Here is a 26307-nt window from a genome sequence, read left to right as displayed (position 1 = left end):
TGTGGGATCTACCCGGACCGGGGCACGAACCCGCGTCCCCTGCATTGGCAGGCGGACTCTCAACCACTGCGCCACCAGGGAAGCCCAAATATATATATTTTAAACAACAGCAATTTATTTATCTATTTTTGGCTGTGTTGGGTCTTCGTTGCTGCGTGCGGGCTTTCTCTGGTTGCGGCGAGCCGGGGCTACTCTGCATTGCGGAGCGCAGCCTTCTCATTGTGGTGGCTTCTCTCATTGCGGAACACGGGCTCTAGGCGCCCGGGCTTCAGTAGTTGTGGCATGTGGGCTCCGTACTTGTAGCTCGCGGGCCCTAGAGCACAGGCTCAGCAGTTGTGGCGCAGGGGTTTTGTTGCCTTGCGGCGTGTGGGATCTTCCCTGACCAGGGCTCGAACCAGTCTGCCCTGCATTGTTAGGCGGATTCTTAACCACTGCACCACCAGGAAAATCTGCCATTAAGGCATATTTTGGGGTGGCCTGACCTGGCCCCCAACGGAAGTGAAGAGACAAACTAAGGGATGAAAGCAAAGCTCCTGGGTGGAGCTAATAGGGATGTGAACTATGGCTCCGGAGGAGGAGTGAAGGGGAATTGTAGCCCTGAAATACCTTCAGGGGGATCAGGCACATGAGATGTCTGCCCTTTCCTCCTGCTCAGTGTGTGCTCCGTACCTTCACTTCTCATCACTGGAGGCCAGGACCCAGGGTGCTCAAAAGCTTAGGAATATTGGAATAGGAACATGGGAAGTTGGGGTTTTAGACTATTTGACTTACTGATAAGGTCTATTCAGAAGTGTCTCCTCACCACTCAAGGGCTAGTTATTGCAAGATGAGCAAAAGTAAATCGCTTCAGACATTGAAGATTTAGTCACAACAACTGATGATCCATGTGGAACCAGAGCACGTGTTCTATGGTAAGAATCAGGAATTTGCTTTCACTTCACCATTACTAACCTGTGACCTTTGAGATGTCCCTTCTCTCTGTGGGCTTCAGTTTTCTGATGCATAAAGATGAACATGTGGATGATAAATAGACTTCCAGTTGCTTACATGTTTCAGGCCCTGGGCTGAGTTCTTTTCCATCCTCAAACAGCCCTAGGAGGTAGACACTATTATTACCCTGATTTTACAGGTAAGAAAACTAAGGTACAGAGACATTAGCTTTTTCTGAGATAAGGAGCTAGTCAATACCCTTATCATGGGTATTGAACTCAATGGTCGCTATAGCTTCACAGTCTAAGGTTCAGCCATTTTTAAAAATGAGAATGGCGAGAGGCCAAGGAGCTTGGGAATGTGTGTAGGTCTGTGCCAAAAGAGGGACGCCTTCTGCATGACTGCTCTAAATGCCTCGAGGACCTGCTTGGCTGGATCAGATATCAGCCATCAGGCCATAGATTATAGGCCTTTGAGAAGAAATCTGAGATAACAGAAAGCTTATCTTCCAACAGAGTTCATGAGAATTCAACCCCATCCAGACTTAAGTTTCAGGAGCAGAGAAAGGCTTTTGTGCAAACCTGGAAGAGGCAGGACAGATGGAGGGGACTGGATGTCAAGGGGCTTAGAACTGAAAAGGAAGAAGTTATCACTTCAATAAACAAGGGAGTTTAGTAAAGCTGAGCTGGCACTGAAAAGCCGGAAGGGAGCAGATGGGAGGGAGGAGGGGTGGGAGAAACAACTCTGGCTCTTCACCGATTCAAATACTTTGCAACAACTTTCAGATTGTTACCTTATTAGGACCTCACAGTAAATAGTTTTATGGAGTAAGTGGGGTAGAGATGATTACAATAACTTACAGAGAATGAAGCTCAGTCGAGCCCAAGGAAGTTCCCTAATGCACAGTTTAGATCTTTCTCCTGGATAACTTCCCCCTGTGAATGTGTACCTGTCATCTGTGTTACTCCTGCATTAACAAGCCCTTCTCCAGGGGACAGATCTCAGGGCAAAGTGTCTGAGACATGCAGGTCCCCACATCTGGACTTCATAATTAGAAAATACAGTGTGCTGTTGACTAAGTGATGAATGTCTGAGGGGACAGTACAAAGGATTAATAGTCATCTGGGACGATGCTTCTTAAACTTTAGCTTGTGTGTAAATTACATGAGGATCTTAATTTTAAAAAGCAGATTCTGATTCAGTGGTGGTGCCTTTACTTCCTGGATGCAGAGCTAGCACCTAGGAACTGCCTGGAGAAGGTAGAGAAGGTACTTCAAGTTCCAAAGAGGGAATCCTCCGCCTTCACCTGCCAGAGCACGGGGCGCCAGAACACCAGCGGGTGGCCTGACCCGGAGGAACTGGGTGCGCTGAGCCTTCAGGGCTTGCAGGAGTGGGCGGAGGAGTGAGGGGGAGGGGAGGGGAGGTTGGAGAGAGGGAAGAAGAAAGGGGAGGGAGAGCGGGGTGGCAGGGAAGCGGGGGTTGCCCGTGTGCTAATGCTGCTCTGCGATTGGAGGGCGCATCTTCAAACTGGTCCCTGCCAGGGGCTCAAAAGGAGCCGAGATCCCTGGGGACCTGAGGCTTGCCTATAACTCCTAGTTCGAGCCATGATCCCGCAGTTCTGGGCCTACTGTCTTTTCTCACTGTTCCTGGTCGGCTTCGCTCAGCCGACCCCGAAGCAGCAACAGATGAAGGTGAGTGTCCCGCAGGGAACCCAGACGGATCTCAGCACGTGATGACTAAATTGGCCGCCAAGGATGCAAGGAGTTCTCCCTTCTTCCCCTCTACAAAGGACGAGATCCGTCTTCCCAGCCCTTCCAAACTGACACCTGCCACTGCCACTGCTGTCCTGTGAGGCAGAGGCTCTCCTAAACTCTCTTTACGTGGATCGTCTCCCCTGAGCCTGGTGGGTCACTGGGCTGAAAGTGGGCTAAGGACGCAGGCTGCTCTCGCTGCGTTCCGCTTTGCTACTTCCCCTGGTGGCCGCTTGATACCCCAGAGCCCGTCCCCTCCACTCTGGTCCGGAACCTCAGGCACCATTGCGGGTCCGGGAAAGAGGACATGAAGTAGCAACTGTATTAGAGGGAAGCTGAACTGGTTGCTCTTGGGGAGGGTGAAACCCCGGGGCAGGTGGAAAAGAAGCTGGTGCTGAAATGTGCCGTAAGGAGTTTTAGGGTTGGGAGAGGGTTATTTTTTTTTTTCAGGGAATAATAAAACACAAAAGGCCCAGAGAGTTGCTGTCCAATTTTAATTTCAGGAGAGGTGATGTGGCATCCTGGAAACAAAGCTTGGATCACAGGGTGATATCCATGTGTGAGACAGACAGCTGGAAGCTGTTGAGCCCAGAGCTAAGGCAGCATGAAGACAAGGAAAATGGAGGCACACAAATGACAGTTCACAGGATGATTTCCACTTTTTAAAAAAAATTGTACTAGAAAGAAAGGCAAATGCTAGAAACTCTTCAGCAGAGAGCTGAGGTAGCATGAATGCAAAAGAGAATGCAGGCACATAGATGACAACCCTTTCATGGTGGCTTTCTTAGGCTAATACTCTCAAATATTTGGATTAATGTCTGTGCACAGATGTGTATGGATGTATGGAACACAGGGAATGTGCCTGCCCTGTGTCAGCCTCCTTCTCTCCAAGGATAGTGAAGGGGAAGCTATGCCTGGTATCCTAGTGACAGAACTACTAGGCTTAGAAAATGATAGAAGAGTTTTCTGCCCCACTCTCCCCACAGGAGCTGACCCACAAGCAATTCCTTCACTGCATGGGGCAGACATTTATGTACATAGAATTTTAGAGTAATTGAAACTCACTTAAATTACTCTAAAATTCTATGCCTTTTCTCCACATCTCCAGGAGTCCCTCTCCTCAGATAACAGCATTTTAGCTTTTTGCTCCAGGTCCGGTCCACTCTTTCCCTTGGCATGCTTGTGCATAGGATGTCTCTTCCCTTTGCTTCCTGTTTCACATAGAGATAAGAAGAAAGGGGTGTCAAGGATGAATTCTGTAGGTACCAGTGAGCTCCCACCAACAAAACTCCGGAAAGTGCCTTCAGTGGGATCCAGAGGAGGAACAAGTTATTTGCTGGGCTCTGGGGGAAGGAAATTACACTGTAAGAATACATAGATGAGAAATTTATGTAAAACATATTTCTGTTATGAGAAACTCTGCCAAAGTCTGTTAAGAATATTTGAGAAGGGGTGGGATGACTGGAATGTGGTGTTAGGATGTGGAGGAGAGTGCAGGTAGATTGTAGGTCGGAGAATGGAGGGAAATTGTGTTCATGTTCCAGGAATGGGAAGAGGATTATAAAGTGCTTGTCCCACCATTAAAAAAAAAGATTGTAAGTTAGAAGATATAAGTTCTACCTGTGGCATTAGCCATAACTAAAAATATCACTTGGAAAATTCTCTTCAGTTCTTAGAGTTTAAAAAAAGTCCACAGATATTGGGGATTATTGTTTGTCTTATCGTTGCATCATTATGGTTATTTGTGTCACATTCCAGATGGATTGCTATAAGGGGGTGACAGGCACCATCTATAAGTATGGAGCCCTCACCCTCAATGGCGAGGAGTATATCCAGTTCAAGCAGTATGCGGGCAAGCATGTCCTCTTTGTCAATGTGGCCACCTATTGAGGCTTGGCAGCTCAGTATCCTGGTAAGAACTCATGTTTCACCTCTCTTGGAACTAGCTTTGTCAGATGACCATATTCTAATTCCAGAAGGTTTTGCTACTTTGTTATTAGGAGGAAGCAGGGGGATTGGCGAGGGTAGGTGATCATGTGACTCTATTCCCCTAAATCCTGCCACTGCTCTCTGCTCCTTAGAATGCCAGGAGAATTACCTCCCGATGTGATAGAGAAGATTCTCCCAAAGATTTAGTCAAAGACCACCAGGAACATATCTGTAGCTGAGTTTGTTGCTCGATGTTCTGAGAGAAAACATATACTGTAGACAACCATGGGGCTCTCAGTAAGAAGATGTTAGAACGGACTTGAGGATCTCAACTTGTGTTAGGTGATTTGGGGAAGGGTTCAAGGAATTGAAGCTTTGCTCTGGATTGGATGCTGTCAGGAAATGGGCACAGTTAAGTGACTGGGAATCTTAATAAATCATATCTACAGAGTAGGAGGAATAAAGCAAGGGTAAAGAAACAGCAATCACTTAGATTGGTAAGAATAGGATGATGCTTGGTCATTTTTGTGATCTGGATAATGTTCATGTTTTGTGTGGTTGAAACATGATTAAGGGGCTTCCCTCGTGGCGCAGTGGCTAAGAATCTGCCTGCTAATGCAGGGGACATGGGTTCAAGCCCTGGTCCGGGAAGATCCCACATGCTGTGGAGCATCTAAGCCCTTGCGCCACAACTACTGAGCCTGCGCTCTAGAGCCCACGAGCCACGACTATGGAGCCTGCGTGCCTAGAGCCCATGCTCTGCAACAAGAGAAACCACTACAATGAGAAGCCCGCACACTGCAATGAAGAGTAGCCTCCACTCGCCACAACTAGAGAAAGCCTGTGCATAGCAACGAAAACCCAACGCAGCCAAAAACAAAAAAACCCCAAAAAAACATGATTATGGAGTGGTCCTTGTTTTTGCCTTGATTCATCATGGTCACTTGTATGATATTGATCTTCTGTGAAACTGTTTATGTTCAACAGGAGAACACCAAACCCTAGCTGTGACTCCCAGGCCAAAATCTAGCTTTCAGGGGCTGATTTTATCTTTCTTATTGGTGACTTCTGGTAACAGGAAAGAGGATTGATCTTTGATCTTTTGGAAAACACCGTTGGGTTCCGCAGGCACCTCCAAATGGCAGAGAAGAGGAAGTGTAGTTTACTATCTACATAGTATTTAACTGGAGTGAGAGCTATTTGGGAAAATGCTTCATCTCTCCAAACTTGGCTCAACCTTTGGTGGCTGAGGTGGATTTTCCATTTTCTTTGTGCACTCATGGGAAAGAGTTTGGAATTCCTGCTGATCCAGAAAAGGTTAAAGTTTTAGAAGGATTATACTAGAGATAGATGCAGTTTTTGACATGCCAAGAACTTTATTTTCAGCATTTTTTAAAAGTTCAAGATAAATTCGAAAGATTAATTATACCAGTGCCACCAAAAAATGGATCAAAATATACATGAATGAATTTTAAGAAATTTTTTCACATATTGACATCAGTATCTAGTCAACTGATCAAAAATATAAAGTCCTATCAATTTGTCTTAATGACGCTCCAATAATAAGAAATCCAACAATTTTCTCCTTTTTAAACACCACTTAAATTTAGGCATATTGCAATCTCGCTTCTAAGATATATGGTTCACTAAATTTTTTAAAAATTAATTAATTTATTTTGGCTGCACCAGGTCTTAGTTGCGGCACGCGGGATCTTCATTGCAGCATTCAGACCCTTAGTTGTGGCAGGTGGGCTTCTTAGTTGTGGCATGCTTGCGGGATCTATTTCCCTGACCAGGGATCGAACGCGGGACCCCCTGCAATGGAAGCATAGCGTCTTACCCACTGGACTACCAGGGAAGTCCCGGTTCACCAAATTTTGATATTTGAAAATTAACATTCAGGGGGTGCTACAGTTTGAATATTCGTGTCCCCCCACAATTCATATATTGAAACTAATGCCCAATCTGATGGCAATAGGAAGTGGGGCCTTTGTGAGGTGCTTAGGTCATGAGGGTAAAACCATCACGAATGGGCTTAATGCTCTTACAAAAGATACCCTACAGGGCTCCCCAGTTCCTTCCACCATGTGAGGACACAGGAAGAAGTTGGCAGTCTGCAACCTGGAGGAGGGTCTTGTTCAGAACCCTACCGTACTGGCACCATGATCTTGGACTTCCAAGTTCCAGAACTGCGAGAAATAAATTTCTCATTTATTTATTTACCAGCCACCCAGTCTGATATTTTGTTTTAGCAGCCTGAATGGACTAAGACAGTGGGGACTGCTTGATTCAGGCAAAAATTATATTAAAATACCCCCTCCACCAAAGCACAACAAAAACCAAATGATTCACATTTACCAAAGGAAGCTAAGGACCTTTTCAATTTAATGTTGAAATTGTACGTAAAAAGATACTCTCAAATTACAGATTTTGAAAAGATCAAGACATTTAAAAGAATTTGGGAGTCACATTATATTTATTATTTTTATGTACAATCAACTCTAGGGAAAACCTGAAAAGCTAAAGGCTACTTTTTAAATTTTTATTAAAATCTCAGGATCTAATTATAAGAGGCTAAACAACAGTTTAGTATCATTTAGCAAGTGGGGATTTTCCTCCCTTCAAAAAGTTAAGCTTGAAAAATATGGTAAGCTTAAAAAGTTGTGAGGTGTAAACAGAAGTTCCATGGAATGTAAATCTGCTTTTATATCTGTTTTAGTTTAAACTTATTGAATAGGTAATACAGTCACAAGATTCAAAATTTAAAAGGTACAAAAGGGCTTTACAGTGAAATCTTCCACAGTCCCTTCCCTTTGGGTAACCAGTGTCATCAGTTTGTGGTGTACATTTCCATAAATCTTTTTTTTTAATATTTATTATATTATTTATTTATTTATTTGGTTGTGCCAGGCCTTAGTTGCAGTAGGCAGCCTCCTTAGTTGAGGCACGTGGGCTCCTTAGTTGCAGCATGTGAACTCTTAGTTGCGGCATGCACGTGGGATCTAGTTCCCTGACCAGGGATCGAACCTGAGCCCCTCTACATTGGGAGCTCTGAGTCTTAACCACTGCACCACCAGGGAAGTCCCTGCATAAATCTTTAATGCATATGCAAGCAAATCAGTTTCTCTCTCTCCTCTCTCTTTCACACACACACACACACACACACACACACACACACACACACACACAAATGATTCCGCACAGTGCTTTTTAACATAATAAAATATCTTTGACATTATTCCGTATCACCACATGATGAGTTTCCTCATTCATTTTAAGATATAGTTTTCCAGGGAATTACCTCGTGGTCCAGTAGTTAGGGCTTTGTGCTTCCATTGCAGGGGGCACAGTTTCCATCCCTGGATGGGGAATTAAGATCCCACATTCCACGTGACGCAGCCAAAAAACGAACAAGACCAAAAAAAGAAAAAAAAAAGGATATAGTTTTCCATTGTATTGCTGTGCTATAATTTATTAAACTAGTTCATGAGAATTATAAAGAGCATCTCATTCAAATTTTACTCCAGATGAGGACACTGAGAGTTTAAGGAACTTGCCAAAGGACTAGAACCAAAGTTTGCTAGGTATTTCCGCAACAGGAAGGAAATATTCTTGATGGCTAAAGATAAGAGGGATAGTAACTGAATAAATATATAAAAAGAAGAAGGCACTTCCTTTTAAGAAGAGGTCCTTGGGGGAGATGCCAGCAGATAGAGCTGAGTCTGAATAGGACTGGCTGGTGCTGGTCATGGAATCAGTAAATCTGAACTGAAAATGGCTAAAGTTGGAAATAATGGTACAAGTCCAGACAGAGAGTTGGAAAGCTTCCTGGCAGTGGTAAAGAGCAGTTTGGAGTTTGTAGCCTAGAATCCCAGTGAGTGTTCCAGGAAATGACATCAGTTATGTCACTGGAACTGAAAAAAAGGTAGAGAATGCTCTGGAGCTAAGCTTAGCATCTCACTGATTCTTTCAACAACTCCCAGGTTAGAGCACCAAAGAGTGCTCCTGGGAAGGTGACTGGAGTGTCAGGTTGTGTCATCATGGGGCATAGTGAGAGGAAGGGGGTAGCATGTCCATTTTGTTTGCCTTTCCTTAAAACATTTTTGATCAATCAATCAATCCATCAACTAAGGAAGGCAATGGCATTTAAATCTGACTTCTCTTCAGAATCAAGCAGAACCCCTCCTCCCCCCAACACACACACACAGAGTACTAACCAATCTGTGCTTTTAAAGGAGGGCTCCTATTGGAGCCTGTGCATGAAGTCCTGATTCCCAAAGACCTCTTTCCTCACCTTCCCTGTCTACGGCCTCTCTTTCTTTACCTCTAATTTCCTTTTGTGGTTAAGTTGTGGTGGCCATTATTATCCATCCTTTTCTTAATTTGGATCCTCTCAGGAACACTCTGGTTCATTGCAGGTATGTATGTCCAGGTGGTGGCTTTGTTCCCAATTTTCAGCTCTTTGAGAAAGGGGATGTGAATGGAGAAAAAGAACAGAAGCTCTTTAGCTTCCTGAAGGTAAGCAAACATAAACCTGGCAAGGATTGGTCAGGTAGGTAGAGATGCCCTGAAAGTGTGGGGCTCAAGTCTAGGATTGAGTTTGGACTCCTTGGAAAGAAATGCTCAGTTCACGGATCATGGTAATATCTGTTGTGAGGCTTTAGCTTCAAGCAGAGGAAACATATAACATATGATTGCTCTAACATAGACTGACCTTCCCTACAGAATGGTAATGATTCATTCATTCAACAATCATTTATAAAATCCCTGGTTGTGTGCAAGAACTGTGCTACACAATGAGTTAACAAATATTAATAGGGCATAATCTCTTCCCTGAAGGAATTCATATCTAATCAGAGAGACAAACATAGAAATAGATATGTAGAGTGTCATGTGGTAATTAACTTTAGAGTCACAGAGTGTTAGAACCACATAAGCCCAGAATGGAAGGACCCCTTTTTTTCAGCTAAAGAAACTGAAGCTAAAGAAATGTTATGACTTACCAAAGAAAACAGAAGATAGTCTTTCATTGAAGCACCATGATATAATCATGGGAGTGAGGGAGAGACAGGGAAAGGAGGAAATTTTTCTATCTGCTATCATACTCTCTAGCTCTTGGTTGTTTGATTGTACTGGTAGTGATGTATTGAAATGTCTGTGGTTCGATAGGAGCATGTCAAGTAGTTAATATACTGAGATATATAATGGTGAGTAGAATTTCTAGGGGTAGGGATAAGACTGGACCACACAGAAGCAGAAAAAAAAACTGTCTTGCTGTTTCCATATCTCTGCTCCAGAACTCTTGCCCTCCAACGTCTGATTTTTTTGGCTCATCAAGCCAACTCTTCTGGGAGCCCATGAAGGTCCATGACATCCGCTGGAACTTTGAGAAGTTCCTGGTGGAGCCTGATGGAGTCCCTGTCATGTGCTGGTTCCACCGGGCTTCCATCAGCACAGTCAAGTCAGACATCCTGGAGTACATGAAGCAGTTCAAAAGCAAATAGGAAGGGCCAGATAATCAGAAGTTGCTTCCTACCTTAAGAACATATTTAAGGATCCATCTTTGCTCCAGATCCATCCTACCCAGCTTCCACATGACCAAAACATCCTGTACGGCCCAAATACCTGTGTGTGTGTGTGTGTGTCCAAATACCTGTGTGTGTGTGTGTGTGTGTGTGTGTGTGGAGATAAAGGGAAAGAAAACCTATCTCCCAACTGTCTAATCCCAAAGTATCAAGTTTATTCCACTCCATTCCAAAGGAAAATCATATTACAGGTAGATGGTTTGGACTACCCATGTCCCTAAGAAAGTAATCTCCAGCAGTCCTGACACCCATCTTCCACATCCTGAAGGTTTAAAGAAAACAGAAACTGGCAGCAAGACTCTTAAGATCTCCTTAATAGCCTCTTCCCTCCTCCAAGACAGGCATGCAACGTTAAACTCTTTCTCTCCCTGGTTAGTTTTCCTTTAGTTCCCTGACACCTGTAGTTCTCTTGTAGGATCTCTGAAGGCAGAGTAAGAGCAGAAACCTCAACTCACATGAAAGGTGGGGCATCTCCATGATGGTGGATCCCAAAGCCCCTGTGGGTTGGACCCTACCAGAAAGCTTCCTTGGTGCCTGTCCCTTAATGCATTCAGGTCATGGCACCTGGGCAGGGATGTTCCTTCTTTCTGAATGATGGGCTTTTTCCTCACCTTTTAAACTCATCATTATCACTACCTCAAATTTAAAAAAATTCTGCAGCATCTGGCTTCCCATTGGTGTTTTCCCAGTCCCATATTTTGTGTGGAGTCATACCACTTCCTCTCTCACTTTGTTTCTGTTTCCTTGACTACCTTACCTAGCTCTTTAGTATTTTGGTTTTCTCAAAAGTGCTCTAGTCCTTTTTTTGGCCCATCCAAGAACACTGGATGGGACTGGCTGCTCATAGAGTTGCTGTGACATGAACACAGACCTCTTGGAGTCAGCCCCCTGTACCCCTCCCCCCATTCAGGTCTCCTGGGGAACCCCTATGTGAGAGGAATCTTTGCTTCTTAAAAAATCTCTCTCCTCTCTCTCTCAACAAATATGCATATATTTCTGTTTACAAAATTAATTTCTGTTCACTGTTAAAAATCTAAAATCACATTAAATTAGAAGAAAAGCATAACAAAACCCACTCCTAATCACAGGAGTAAAGAACATGCTGGCAGCTTTATCTAGCCCATGATGTTTTATAATTAAAGTTCAGTCTTTTATATGAAGACAGATTTCAGAATATCAGAAACAGGAAAGAGAAGATTGCATGAGGAATAAAATAGGTGTTTTTCTTTTCCTTTTCACAAATTACTATGAACATAGGTACTTGCACTTAAAGATTTTTTTGCACTAAAAAAGTACACAGAATTTAAATATCGGTGAGTAATGTCAAACATTATAATCCTGTTTAGTACCTAAACAGAAATGTGGTCCCTGACAATCTTTATACAGCAACATGAAAATTGACAGACTAAGCCAGAAATGACCAGGAAAGTGATTCTTAAGACTCTAAAAATTCATAGGTGATAGCCACACATGAGAAATGGAAAATATTTTCAAAATATTTGGATGTTTTGTCTTCTTGAACTCAAAATCTAGTAAGAAAAAGATGGATTTAAAAAAAAAGAAGAAGCCTGGCTGTCCTTGGCCATAACCCACAGGATTTGAAACATCATAAGTCTTTTACTAGGCACTATGGCAGTTAGGGCAGTGAGGAGATTACAGAACCAGCTACAGTGATGTTGAGAAATGCGTGTTTCATTTTTTAGTTTCTTTGAAATCTCTGCAGTTCTTGAGAACCTCCAGGAACCTTAACAGTCCTCAGAAGGGTTCCAAATCTGTTACTATTTTCAGATCAGAATACTCAAAGTGCAGGAAGTGGGTGGAGGAGAATGGGATGACACAATGTATAGACTTCTCTCAAGATACTGGTTTAGCCCAAACCAGGAAACTGTAGTTGCTGGACAAAAGTGAATTTTCCAGGGGAACAATATCACCTGTTCCATAGTAAAGACCTAAAGTGATGAAGGTGGAGGACTGTGGCTTCAACCTGAGTGCATTATGCCTGAGTGTCAGGAGAGGTCTCAGTCCTGCCACTGCTCTGGAAAATCCAGGTGTCATATTCCTGCTGCCCACCAGTGGCTGCCCTGAAGAGAAAAGAAAGGTTGTTCTGGGGAGAGCCAAGAACAGAGAAATGAAAAACAAATTTCCTTGCACTGGGAGGTGAGTGCAGGTGAGGGGCAGGTGTGGAAGCAGCAGTCCTAATCAGAATGTTGCAGATTATGATGATGATGATGATAAAGTCTTTATAAAGAGAAGATCAAGGGATACAGCTTTCCACTTCTCCCTTCCTCACCAATTCATGTAACAGACTTTAGTCCCCAAGGAAAGTCACAGGCAGAACATTCTGGGAGGGGCAGACTGCCCAGGAGGGTCTCAGGAACGCTAGTCTGTTATAGCAGTTAAAACTTTACTATGAGAGAGTTCCCTGGAGGTCGAGTGATTAAGATTCCGGGCTTTCACTGTTGTAGCCCTGGGTTCAATTCCCGGTCTCAGTCCCTGGTTGGAGAACTAAGATCCTACAAGCCGCGTGGCACGACCAAATAAATAAATTAATTTAATTTAATTGATGGCAGTTTTTTTTTTTTAATTTTTGGCTGCATTTGGTCTTTGTTGCTGTGTGCGGGCTTTCTCTAATTTCGGCCAGTATTCTTCGTTGCGGTGTGAGGGCTTATCTTGTTGCAGAGCACGGAGTCTAGGCTCACGAGCTTCAGTAGTTGTAGCTCACAGGCTCAATAGTTATGGCTTGTGTGCTCTAGAGCACAGGCTCAGTAGTTGTGGTGTCCGGGCTTAGTTGCTCCGTGGCATGTGGGATCTTCCCGGACCAGGAATCGAACCCATGTCCCCTGAATTGGCAGGCGGATTCTTAACCACTGCACCACCAGGGAAACCCTGCAGCTTATTTTTTTTTTTTTTTAAACTTTACAGTGACTATCATGATGATCATCATCATCATTACTGACACTACTATTGCTGCAAATTTTTTCCTCGAACCAGAGGTTGCCACAATTTATCATTTAAATTAGATAGACTTGAGCTAATTGAATCTAAGACTAGTGTTGTTGCATAAATCTACTACCCCAACAAACCACCTAGTAGGCATCTAAAATCACTAAGGCTCCGCTAATCACAAAACCTTTGAGGAGAGTCCCTGGACAGGACAGGGATGTTCTAAAGTTCAGAGAACCAGGACTCAGACCTTCTCTAATCATCCTACTCCCAGTTTGTTAAGCAGCCCATCCCTGGAAGTAAGGCCCCAATACTGTCTCCCCCATGACAGTTATTGCATAGATGTAGCATCTTCCCTGTAGACTGCATGGACACTGGTGGTTGTTGGACTTTGAGAGTGCCCGTGTTAGTTCTGGAAGCTGGATTCCCCAAATCTGATAAAGAGTAGTCAAAGTCCCTCCCATAGCCAGCACATTGAATCTTGCTCTGTGGTCTCGTGAATACTCTTTGACTTGGCTTCGGATCTCAGAAAACAGAAGCTGGGACTAGCAGTCAGGTACACATAATTTACTGAGAGAGTGGTCTCAGAAGAGGGAATCAGTGAAGCAGAATAGGGCAGGGTAAGGAGAGAAGTAAGGATGCAATTTCTGATGGAATTTAGCTTCAGTTAAATTGCACTATAATTAATTCCATCTTGAAGGAAGAGAGATGGCCTTTTGTAACTCATGTCTGTCAGTCCTTAGCTATGGGCTCACCCTCGAGCCCCGGGGGCATAACAGATGTGAGACAGCTCCCTTTGGCTGAAGGAAATTCTCCGAAGAATATGGCAGCTGAAGTTAATACACTGAAAAAGGGGCAGCTATGGGCCATTAGGAGCCAACACTCAGAGCAGGTAGGGATGGATGCACAATCCTTCAAGCACATCTGAATCAGGCCATGGAGACCATCTACTACCCTGCATGAACAACTCATTATTCGGAGCAATCCCCAGTAGAGACCCTCACTCAGTCAACGTTTTCTCTTTCTTGCCTTCTATCTCTAGGGAATTGATTCTCAAAACATGGTCCCCTGACCAGCAGCCAACAGCATCCCTTGAGAACTTGTTAGAAATGCAGTTTTTAGATCACTTTCAGACTTACTGAATCATAAATAAGGGTTGGGGAGTGTGGGGAGGCCAGGGTGTGGGTGGGAACGCCAGGGTGTGGGTGGGAACAGCAACCTGTGTTTTAAAAAGACTTCCAGGTGATACTAGTACAGGCTAAAATTTGAAGACCACTGCTCTAGGGAATGGAGAAGCAGCAGAAGGTATTGAAATTTTGACAAAGGATGAATGAGGAAAATCTCTCTAGTATTCCATGTGGCTACCATGTCCTCTGCATGACCACAGCTACAGTGCCTCCCCCGCTCAGCCATTAGGTGTTTCTAGGACCCCAGGGCTGACATGGACAATTCAGCCCCTTGGTTTTCTGTTTCCTCAGTCTCTGACCTTTGTGGTTTCCACCTGGGTCCAAATTCAAGGTGTATTATCTGATAGACTTCCTTTTTGACCAAACTTTAGTCAGGCTTCTCTGAGCCCTCTTCCCTACTAGTCCTCTACCTTGGCCTGTCTTTAGCAAAAATCCTGTTCTTTTTGTTTCTCTGTGGAATCACTCCAAGATATTAGAAGTGATTAAGGTGCACAAGACTGTGTTTGATACACTCTCATTGAGTAAAAAGTGGGTTAATGCTATATGCATGCACTTGTCCTTGGAAGGAAACACAAAAATGAGTATGTGTGTCTGTAAGGCTGTAAGGCTCCCTCTCTGGGAGGTGGAGATGAGGTGGGAGACTGGGGAGCAGGGAGCGGGGGCACGGTGGTGAGGGGTAAGGAGGGTTTGATACTTTTTCAGGTTTGGGACTTGCCAAAATGTTACATATACAACATAAAATCTTTTTACAAAAAGAAAAGTCTATCCTTTTGGACTACAAGTCTTGACCAAAGATCTGAAAAATGAGGGGAAATATGGGGAAAGCTTTTTTTTTTTAACTGAACCTTAATTATCCTTAATTTATTATGGTAAAGACAAAGTTCTTCCCTGCACACGTCTCTGCCAAATTATCAACTCCCAAAAAAATGACTGGAAGGGCTCTCTCCCCTTTATGGAAAGGTCTGTAGGAAAATGATTGGCAGGGGTGAGATTTGAATCTCTATACCCCGAGAGACTAGCGCCCTCCCCCAGCGCTTTGGATCGCTTAGGCAATTTACCTCTATGTACATGAAAAAAAAAAAAAAAAAGCAAATTACTTTACAGCTATTTCTAATGCTCAGAAGACATGTAAGGAAAGTAAGTTCAGCGTGAACTTTGTGTATATTACCTTCTCCACTCCCTTTCAACAGACACTCGTCGGGAACTTCACGTCCTTCAAGCAGGCAAAATTAGAGTTAAAATTGTATGCTCAGACTATTCCTAGATTCCCAAGCACCAAATATCAGGTGCTCCATCCTCCCTGATTCTCTGCGCTGTAATGAATCTTCCCAGCTACCGAGAAAGAGCAAAATTCGGTTTCGGGTGGTCGCCCCTCTGTCCGTCCAACCCGGACCCAGCACCCCCGAGTTTCGCCTCTGGTGCGGTCTCTCATGAGAACGAGGAGGTAGACAGAGAATAAATCCATTAGAGTCTAGAAAAATCAACCATCGAGAAAACGTTTGAAAATCACCATGGCCGACCTGGCTTTGGAACTGTGACGACCCTGAGATGAGTCTCAGATTTGCCGGCTGAGTTTAGGCGTCGGCGGAGAGAAGTTATATTTCTTGTCCGCAACCGGGAGGCAGACTAACTCCCCTCCCCACTCCCTGTCCCCGCATCCCTACCACCTGGACTTCGAGTCGCGACTTTTAAATAAAGACCCTGTTGTAAAAGACTATGGAAAGAAACATCTGTGCGATAGACCCACTTTTTTGCTGAATATGTTTATGGCCTGAATTCCCAAAGTTCAGGGCTGGGATGCGTGATGCGCGTCTTCGTACCCACCCGGGTCCTGCGGGTTCTGACCCTGCGAACGCAGTCTGGACTGGTCCTCGGGTCTCCCCTCTCCCGTCCCGGCCTCCCTGCCCGCATCACCTCAGTTGTCTCAGTTCCCGCCTGTCCTGGGGGCCCCCAGACTCATCCCGACTCCCACGGCCCTTCCCCCACCCACGCGGGGCCTTCTGGGGGTGCGCAGCCGCGAAGTGGTCCAAAGCCCTCCAGCCTTGCTCTCTGCTCGTTCCCGAGGGGATGCGACTGGGAGGTGCGGGGAAGGGGGGTCGCCGTGGGGTGCAGGAACCGAGTTAGAGGGGAGAAGGCGTTACCTCTTGTACGAGCTGATTTTCAGAAGTACCTGAGTGTGAAAACCTAGTCCGAGAGGAACAGAGGAGGACAAAAATTGGGAGGAACCGAAGTAAACAGCCTTTTTCCTGGTTGGATTTTTTCAGATGCTCACCAAATTTCCTGAGGCGGAAGCTGCAGAGGTTCCTGCCTCCCTGTCTGCACTCCCACCTCCACACCCCTCCTGAGAGGCTCCAGGTAGAAGGTTGTTACAACAGGTCTTGACCGTGCTCTTGAGAATGACAGCACGGGATTTGGAGGGAAACTAAACGGGCTGACACCTGTAGCTGAAGGAAGATGGCCTTAACGCCCAGCCTCCTCGGCTCCACCCGAGAGATGCACGTTCCTCCTCTCACCAATCCGGCACCTTCAGGTACCTCAAATGAGTTACTTTGTCACATATGGCCAGTTATTTCATGCAAATCCTTGAGGGTTTAAAAAAAATTACATATAGTTTTTAAAAGACATATTTCCTTGTAAAAGTCTTTACCACTTATTTCCTAGCCTCGACTTTCTGTAACGCTTTTCCTTGGGATAACAGAAAAATCCTTTGTCTAACGCTACACCTACCTATTACTTTTCCTTTTGTATTTTTCCGTCTCTAGCGCGTTCTGAGGAAGTGAAGCATCTCCCTGGAGTTGGCATATTTTCTAAAGGCAACAGATTAACACTAGACAGTGTAAAGTCATTTTTTTCACCCAATCGAAGTAAAATGGGGTAGATTTGGCTGTGCCCTTATATTTCAGGTGGCTCTATGGCTTAGTTGGTTAAAGCGCCTGTCTCGTAAACAGGAGATCCTGGGTTCGACTCCCAGTAGGGCCTTGCGTTTTACCCGGAAGTCAACTCTTCCTGAAAATTTATTTTATATTGGCGAGTTAATTGTGTCTTACTACTAATCCCCCACAAATTCTCACCAAACTTACAGCGCTAGAACTCAATCAGATACATTACAAGTTATTCGACTGAAGTTTGCTCAGATTCCTTACTTCTGAAGAGAAGTAGATTCTTAGGGAGATGACAATTCAAATGCAAACCACCTCCAAAGAATACTGCACATGACTTTACCTCAATCACTTTTCAAATAGGTTTTGCATTGAACTGTGGTAAAATGTTTCTGAGCACCTACAATGTGTTACAGTTTAAAGTACCCAAACAGGAAGGTATGTATAATCTCTCTAGAGTCTAACAATCTCCAGCTCTAAAATTGATTTCACTAAATAAGATAAATTAACGAATAATGAATCCACTACTAGCTATAAAGGAAAATTAGGATGTTTGCAGGGGCATGCTTGCCATTTTGAACAGTATATTCCCATGTTATTTCTCTTAAGGAAAACACTAGAATACTTCAGGAATGATGATCAACTAACTGGAAGGAAAAATGTCCTAAACACAAACATTCTAGAGCTAGGACAAAATTGCTGTGAGAAAAGAGCAAGTTGGAGAATTCTGCCAGATATCTAAAGCAATTGAGTTTCAACCCTAAAGATTTATGGAACTTCTGTGTCTTTTTGTCTCACATTTATTCATCAATTAATTCAACAGCGTAAGCTGGTCTTTTAGGTACCAGGCATATTTCTGTCTTTCTTCTTCTTTCTTTCTTTCCTTTTATTTTCAGTTACATTTTTCCCCCATGTTATGGGAACTTTTAAGATCTACTCTCTTAGCAACTTTTAAATATACAATTCAGTATCATTAACTATAGTCACCAACCTGTACATTACATCTTCAGGACTTATTTATCTCATAAGTGGAAGTTTGTACCTTTAACCACCTTCACTCATTTTGTCCGCCACCCCCAATCCCTGCCTCTGGTAACCACCCCAGGCATATTTCTAAGGGCAGGAAATACAGCAGCGAACAAAGCTAACAAAAAGCACTACTCTTACGTATCTTACATTCTGGTGGGGGGTGACACGGAAAATAAAGATATGAGTGTGTAAAATAAGTAAGCATATAACATACTGATGAAGTCTGCAGAGAAAAATAAAGCAATGAAAGAATATGGGGAGAGTATAGGGTGGAAGCAGAGTAACCAAAGAGTGTCATCCTGTCCTTTGGTAAAATCACTGGCAAATGTTAAAAAATTATTTTTTAACTTTTTAATGAGAAATAGTTACAAAGTGGCTACTATTATTACTCTAAGAACCATGAGTAGCAATATTGAATAATCAGAAACCTGACTCCCAACAATGCCTGGATCTCACCTCCATTCATTTTGATTAGGGCTTTATTGAACTAGTTCACACTGCCTGTATTCAAACCTCAGCTGCTCCACTTATTAGCTAAGGGACCTTTGGCAAATTGCTTTATCTCAATGGTCATCACTGTGCTCATGTGTGAAACGGAAATAGTAATAGGACTACCTAATAGAGTTAATGGGAGGACTTGAGAGGTGAATACACATAAAATATTTTAGAAGGATATCTAGCACATAAATAAGCAATCAATAAAGTAAAAATTGTGCCCAGAATTGATTATACACAGAGCCTCACTCATTCCAAATTTAGGTGATGATATTTGCAATTTTTGAACTGACGAAATTTAGATGTGTTGATGCTGAAAATGAGTTAAGACTTCGGGGGAACTTGGAATGGGGTTAATATTTTTCCATGTGAGATGGGTGTGAATCTTTGAGGACCAACAGGTAGACTAAGATGTCCTTTTCCTAATCTCTAAAACCTGTGAATATGCTATCTTGCAAGGCAAAAGGGATGTGATTAAGTTAAGAATCTCGAGATAGGGAGATTATCTTGGATATTTGGATTGGTTCAATGTAATCATAAGGTCCTTATAAGAGGGTGGTAGGAGGGTCAGAGTAAGAGAAGGAGATGAGACAACAGAAGCAGAGGTCAGAGTGATGTGAACATGAGCCAGGGAATAGGGGCATCATCTACAAGCTGGAAAAATCAAAGAATGATTTCTCTCCAGGGCCTCTAGAAAGAAGGCAGCTCTGCCACACCTTGATTTTAGCCCCTTAAGGCCCATTTCAGACTTCTGACCTCCAGAGCTGATAAATAATAAATTTTGCTATTTTAAGGTGGTAAATTTTTGCTAATTTTCTAGGGCAGCAAATAGACAATTAATACAGATTTATGGTATGGGTGTGCACTGTAGTCAACATATTGAAAAACTGTCTTGCTGCCAAAGGAAACTGGTACCAAAGAAACCTGCTGAATTTCTTGAAGGACTACAGCCCCATGTATAATCACATCAGATTGACTGACTGGGAGTTAGTCCTAGTACCTACATTTCACATCTCAGAGCTCGATTAGTGGGATAATTTTGTTTACCAGCCTGTTTCTTTCTCAAAGGAGAGTCTGTAGAAGTGACAAAACTCTTTTGCCTTCTCTGAGGTTCGAACTCAGGACCTTCAGATTATGAGACTGACGCGCTGCCTACTGCGCTAAGAAGGCACTGGCCTATTTTTTTTTCAGTAGAACTATCGATTCTCTTTCATGTTTATACAAACTTTCTAGGAAGTTATATTTTTCGAATAGAGTGAAAAATAAGAGTATGTGCTAGGGCATATGTTTACCGTTGTTCCGAGTATGTCATAATGATTGATCAAAACTATTTCAGGATTTTATCCTTGATTAAATATGCCACATGGTGAATTTTTTTCCATTATGCCTTAAACATCACTTAGTGCTGGGAGACATTAGACTTCATTAGATTTCACACTGCCCCACTTCACAACATGTGTAGAAAGTGACATACAGATACGAGGGGCCTGAGCTGGGTCCACAGGTATGAAGATTTCCAGACTGCAACAATGAAGGACACACAAAAATGTTTAGCTCTGCTGAGGGCAAAGCTGCTGTCTCCTTATCTAGCTCTGGAACTTCCTTGCCTGCCAATGTTCCTCTTACAATTGATGTCTTTGATCATGACCATGACCATGACCATGACCATGACCTGAAGGCCCTTCTCTTCTGGCTAGAAATCCAGAATAATGTAAACAGAGGCGAAATAAGGTGGAAGAGATGAGGTGAGATGATTGGGAATGGAGAAAGAATATACTGGATTTCAATCCGGCAAAGTAGAAACGGTCCCAAAATGGAAACTGTAGGACTGAAGTGTAAATCTTGTATGTGCCATCTATTAAGTTAGGAAAAATAATTCACTTGGTTTTCTTGGTAATATGTCAATTTTAAAAACTTCATTATCTGTAAAATGGGATAATATCTCACAGTATTATTTAAAAGACTGAACACTTGACACACACAAAAAAGTTGTTCAATGAATACTAGTAAGTGATACAAATGATGATAGCAAACTGTATTAAGTGCTTATTATGGGCGAGGTACTCTTTTAAGCAATTTATATGCATCTTACATGTATTGACCATCTATCTATCTATCTATCTATCTATCTACCTACCTATCTATCTACCTATCTATCACTTTAGGCAAGTCTTATTATTGTCTCCAGTTTACGTATGAGAAAAGTAAGACCCAGTAAGTTTAAGTGACTTGCCAGTAGGCTTGTGGCTATGCAGTCGATGTGAAACAGTGGCACTAGGGCTCACTTAAACGGTGCAGCATATAATGGATAGGCCAGTCAGCGAGAGGATGAGCCGCCTGCAGGCAGAGACCGGGGGAAAAAAGACCAAGGGACTCGCCCAGTTCGCGTTGGTGGGGTTGGAGCAGGTAGAACGCGTCCTCTCTGGGCCTGGAGAGGATGGGACACCCCGCACCAAAAGCAAACTAATTCCCTCCCTGAACTTTGTAAATTAAGACCATGATCACATTCAGCAAAAGGTAGGTCTGCTTGCGCAGCTGTTTCCTTCAATAAGAAATCACACACAGACATACAAACCCTGACTCAAGTTCCGAGTGAGTGGGAAAGGGAGCTTCCTTTTTCTAGGTGAGGACATTAAAAGTAACTTCCCGCTGCTGACGCCCAAACGCAGTTGACAAATTGGAAACTCTTGATCTCTGCGTCCTCAGAGTTCCGGTGCTGCATCGGCGGCGGTGATTTCTAATCATTTTTTGTAACGACTGATTTTCTTCTTTTGAGGGATATTATGCAGTGGCTGCTTCTCCCTTTACTTTCGAGTATCACAAACATAGCATAGGAGGCAAAAATGTGTCTCCCGAAGTAGGAATCTATTTGCAGATTTTATTGGTAGTGGGATGACAGTTGTCTGGGGCGGGGGGGGGGAGGGGCGTGGTGGCAAATGCTCTAGAAAAAAAAATAACACGCGAGAGAACAGACTTGTGTCTTTTAAAGTGTTAAGGAGAGCTTTAAACCGTTTACTTGTGTGGTAGCGTGGCCGAGCGGTCTAAGGCGCTGGATTAAGGCTTCAGTCTCTTTGGGGGCGTGGGTTCGAATCCCACCGCTGCCAGCCTTGTTATTAAACCCGCTTCTTTGAAAAAATTGCTTGAGGTTAAGAAAACATTTTTTTCCAACTTCAGGGGTAACTAAGGGAAAAACAAAAAAAGTCTGACTGCCAATTGTTTGTATCGAAGAACAGGATTTAGTATCTAAGGGAATTCTTTTGAATGTTTTTTAAATGTTCGTACAGAAATAAGTGAAATTTCCACATGGTTCAAAATTACTAAAATAGATATACAGTGAAAGTCTACCTTCATCCCACTTCATTTCCCCCCAGCACCGGATTCTGGTTCCTCACGCAAACATGTTAGAGCCTGGAGTTACCTTGAAGGTATACTTTTTGCATGCAAGCCAGTAGAAATCTATTATTTTCCTCACATTTTGCACTTTTCAAACCCATTCTACTGCATCTTGCCTTTATTACTTTTCGTATTTTGCCGTGGTTTTCATATCAACATAGAAAGAGCTTCTTTTCTTTTTCTTTTGTCTCAAAAGTATTCCATGTTATGGATATATCTTAAATTTAACCAGCCACATTTAACAAATAAACAATCTTGAAATAAATAATATCTGCATTTCATAAGGGTGTATACTAGAGAACTTTCTAAAAGTGCAATTGCTAAATCAAATCATATGTGTGATGGTAATTTCAGTGGTTCTTGTCTTAGTCTTCCCTAAATGTTACTAATTTATCCTCTTATAGAGCCAAGGAAGGGCCTGTTTCCTTGACACCCTGGCCAGCACAGAGCATTCCTGTGACAATGAGAATTAACAGCCATTTAGTTCTTACTAAGCCCCAGATACTGTTATAGTTCTTTACATTGTCGTATTATGTTCTCAGTAATATATAAGAAAGTTCATATGATTATTCCCATTTTACAGAGAAATAAACTGAAGTTATAACCAGTTAATCTCTTGCTTGTGGGTGGAGGAATCAATATGTTAATACTGTAGGGTAGACTAAAAAATGGTCTTCCAAAAGATATCTCCATCCTAATCCCTGGAAACTGTAAATATTACCTTATATGGCCAAAAAAAAAAAAAAAAAACCCAAAAACAAAAGGTGGAGTCTTTGCAGAAGAGATTAAGTTAAGGATCTCAAAATGGGGACTTTATCCTGCATTATCCAGGTGGAGCTTAAATGCCATTGCAAGTGTCCTTGAGAGGCATAGGGAGAGTACACAGAGACAGAACAGGAGAAGACAATGTGAATACAGAGGCAAAGATAGGAGTAATGCAACTACAAAGCAAGGAAGGCTGGCTGCCACCGGTAGCTGGAAGAGGCAAGGACAGATTCTCCCCTACGGCCTCAACAGGGAGTATGACCCTGTCAGCACCTTGATTTCTGCCCAGTGATACTGACTTTTTGGACTTCTGGCCTCTAGAACTGTGGGAAAATAAATTTCTGTTGTTTTAAGCCACTGAGCTCTGGTAATTTGATACAGAAGCCACAGGAAACTCATACAATGTCTTCAAGTGCTAATAGGCAACGCTACCACAAACAATTTTTGTTTGTTTGTTTACCAGTCTGTTAGGTAGAAAATATTATTTCATTGTAGTTCTGTAGTTTGGATGTCTCTGAGAAACTCACGAATTGGAAAGAAGAAAGGACTGGATTAGGAGAGTTTCCCACACCCTTAGGTTCTTGCCCTCGGTGAAAGAACTCTTCTCACCTAAACTAATTCCCCGAAGTGTGAATTCTCCGTTAGCTTTTAGGGAAGAGCTTGTTTACTGGGGTTCCACTTGCCGACCTGAGGGGGCTGGGATGTGGCGGTGGGATTTGAACCCATGTTTCTAAAGAAATTAGAGACTTAATGCTGCATCCTAGAAGGTTCCCACACTACCTCCAAACGTTTTAATCAAACGTTTTTCTCATTTCCAAAAAATATTAAGAAAGTTCTGTGCTTTCTTTGTACAAAATAGGAGCTTCGATTCCTACCCCTGGGAATATCAGAGGCGCATCTGCGAGCGTCACCTGCTTAATCCTACCACGATCCCCCCAGTCAGCTCCCCGTAAAGCCTTCTGGGCGTTCAGGTGGCCCGCAGTCGCGATCAGGGGACCGCCCTCAGACCTAGCTCTCTGCTCGTCCCCGCGGGGGATGCGACAGGGGGGGAAAGGGCGAGTCATCGCGGGGTGAAGGAACCGAGTTAGAAGGAAGAAGGTGTTGCCCTCTTTGCGAGTTGACGACCTATTATTGCACTGGAAATCAGGCACTTGGTGGGCAGGGAGTGGTCAACGGGTGATTCTCTGGAACCGTAAGGCTCTTCACCTAAGGAGGATTGTACCTGGATCCAGGAAACACCTTGTGGCCAGCAGGGGACCATTCCGCCTCTCCCCGTCCCCCACTCCAAGGGGCTCTACACCTGTGGTTGTCTGATCGGAGTCTTTACAGCGACCTTGACATTGGCGTTTTAGGATTTTGAGAGCGATGTGACTGACTGTGTAGCTGAACTCTACACTCCCAGCCCCCTCTTCTCCGCTCCCGATTCTTCCCCTCCAAGTCACTGCTTGCTAAGTGCAAGTGACGTGTAGGGACACTAGGTGCCCTAGCCCGGCGGTCTAAGAGCCTTCTAGTGGAGTTCCATTTTTAGAGTTCCTCACTTAGTTTATTGGAATGAAGAATCTTAGTTACAGAAGACGAGGTGCAGTAACAGCAAATTTTGCTTTTAGAAGACTTTATCCTAATTGGAAAAAGTGAGTAGCCTCGACTTTTACTGATGGTTATCCTTCGACTAATTGAAGTGCTATTGGTCCCAACATTCAAGCTGCCCGAAACTTTTCCTGCTTGTATTAGCTCTGCAGCGCATCTAAGTAAGCAAAACGTCTTCTTGGAGTTTGTCTCTTTTCTCACAATAAGCTGCACTGAATCACAAAAACTACGTCAGGAATATTTAATCTCACGGTAAGGACAGATCTAGAACAAAGTGACACTTATGTGTGGGCTCCATGGCTTAGTTGGTTAAAGCGCCTGTCTTGTAAACAGGCGATCCTGGGTTCGAGTCCCAGTGGGGCCTTGGCTTTTTCCCTCTCCCTAGGAAGACAAATTCTTCAGCAAACCCTCATTACTACTAATTCTCCACCGTACTCAGTATTACTGTGAATTCTGATCCACTCATTCAAAAGCAGCTGTGACTACAAAAATTCTCACTCCTAAGGAAAAGGTGGTGGGTCACTTTATGGAAACAGAAAGAAAATGACCTTCTGTTTTTCATCTTTGCTGAAGTTCCCTGTCCTCTCTTTTTTAATTGGGGGCAGGGAGCAACAAAACTGTACCAACTCTTAAAGCTTTTTTCTGAATTCCCATGTAATTTATTAGTGATTCTAGGAAACTCAGCATTATGTTATGTTTTATATATGATTTTCCAAATATTACTAAATTGTAATAACAGTAATTTACATTTGCTTATACGCCCTCAGTCTTCAAGGAAGGGCTTTAGTCCCAAAGGGAATACATATATTGGCCCCACTAAAAACTGAACTTTAATTCTGCAATTTAAAAAATGGAATGATCCTATAATGCAATGATTCCCAAGCTTAGTAGACATTTAAATCACCCAGGGAACTAGTTAAAACACAGTTTCTTGGGACTCATCCCCAGAGGTTTTAATTCTGTTTTGATGAAAGGCCCAGAAATGTATGTTTTTAACAAGCACTCCAAGTGATTTTGAAGCAAGTGAATCACATTTGCAAAAATCCTGTTTAAAATATTACACACAGAGCAGAACTGAAAGTGAGGTCCAGCTATGCTATTAGCACGTTTGTACTAATTCATGAACATCTACTTACCCTCTTTGTCATCTAGTTAGCATTATTGGAAGTCTACTACATTCCAAGAGTTTCCAGACATGCTGTCATTTAATCAGCCCAACAATCCTGTCAAATATGTGTTATGATCAGCTCTTTGAAGATGAGGAAATAGGTTCAATAATATTCACAGTGACAGAGTAAGTGACAAAGTTCAATTTCAAACTCAGGTCTGTCTGATTCTGGAATCCATGCTTCTCTCATGATATCTGTCTTCTATTTGATTAGAGTCAAGAATGAAGTTTTTGGCTGCAGAGCTAAATAAAATTAAGCAACTTGGACTGATCTCAAACCTTAATCCTAGGGTTTAGGGATCCTGAGATAACTGTCTGTTTTCTGCTAGAAGATAATCAGCCCAGTGAACAGTTGCTTAACTCGTTTGACTTAGGGAGGAGGAAAATATAAAATAAAACCTCAGAAATCTATGTAGGAGGTTCTCCACAAAAAAACGAGCAGGACATATAACTAACAAACTGAGATAATCTTCTTCATCTCCTAGGCTCTGTTTGTTTGTTTGTTTGGTTTTGGTTTTTTGTTTTGTTTTATTTTTTTGCCTTGGACATGCTGTCTTCATGCCCTGATTCTTTAGATTTAAACACAGTGTATTAGCTAGGGCTGCCATAAAGTATCACAGACTGGGTGGCTGAAATAACAGAAGTTTATTTTCTCATAGTTCTGGA

The 26307-nt window shown here is 43.0% G+C and overlaps 1 protein-coding gene and 4 non-coding genes across 5 annotated transcripts; 4 read left to right on the top strand and 1 right to left on the bottom strand.

The window, feature by feature from the left end:
- The first annotated feature begins 2534 nt into the window (after window positions 1-2534).
- On the top strand, window positions 2535-10114 carry GPX6 (glutathione peroxidase 6). Its single transcript, XM_060111396.1, has 4 exons — window positions 2535-2621; window positions 4440-4593; window positions 8959-9128; window positions 9908-10114. Exons 1-4 carry the CDS (start codon window positions 2535-2537, stop codon window positions 10112-10114), a joined length of 618 nt encoding a protein of 205 aa, XP_059967379.1.
- Window positions 10115-17230: 7116 nt separating this feature from the next.
- On the top strand, window positions 17231-17304 carry TRNAT-CGU (transfer RNA threonine (anticodon CGU)). Its single transcript has one exon. It is a non-coding gene; the product is annotated as a tRNA-Thr (tRNA).
- Window positions 17305-19825: 2521 nt separating this feature from the next.
- On the bottom strand, window positions 19826-19898 carry TRNAM-CAU (transfer RNA methionine (anticodon CAU)). The gene has a single exon. It is a non-coding gene; the product is annotated as a tRNA-Met (tRNA).
- Window positions 19899-21750: 1852 nt separating this feature from the next.
- TRNAL-AAG (transfer RNA leucine (anticodon AAG)) lies at window positions 21751-21832 on the top strand. Its single transcript has one exon. It is a non-coding gene; the product is annotated as a tRNA-Leu (tRNA).
- Window positions 21833-24763: 2931 nt separating this feature from the next.
- TRNAT-UGU (transfer RNA threonine (anticodon UGU)) lies at window positions 24764-24837 on the top strand. The gene has a single exon. It is a non-coding gene; the product is annotated as a tRNA-Thr (tRNA).
- Window positions 24838-26307: the final 1470 nt, after the last annotated feature.

Source organism: Mesoplodon densirostris, chromosome 10, assembly GCF_025265405.1.
Source record: "Mesoplodon densirostris isolate mMesDen1 chromosome 10, mMesDen1 primary haplotype, whole genome shotgun sequence".
Lineage (NCBI taxonomy): Eukaryota > Metazoa > Chordata > Mammalia > Artiodactyla > Ziphiidae > Mesoplodon > Mesoplodon densirostris.
This window is presented reverse-complemented; position numbering and strand designations above follow the sequence as displayed.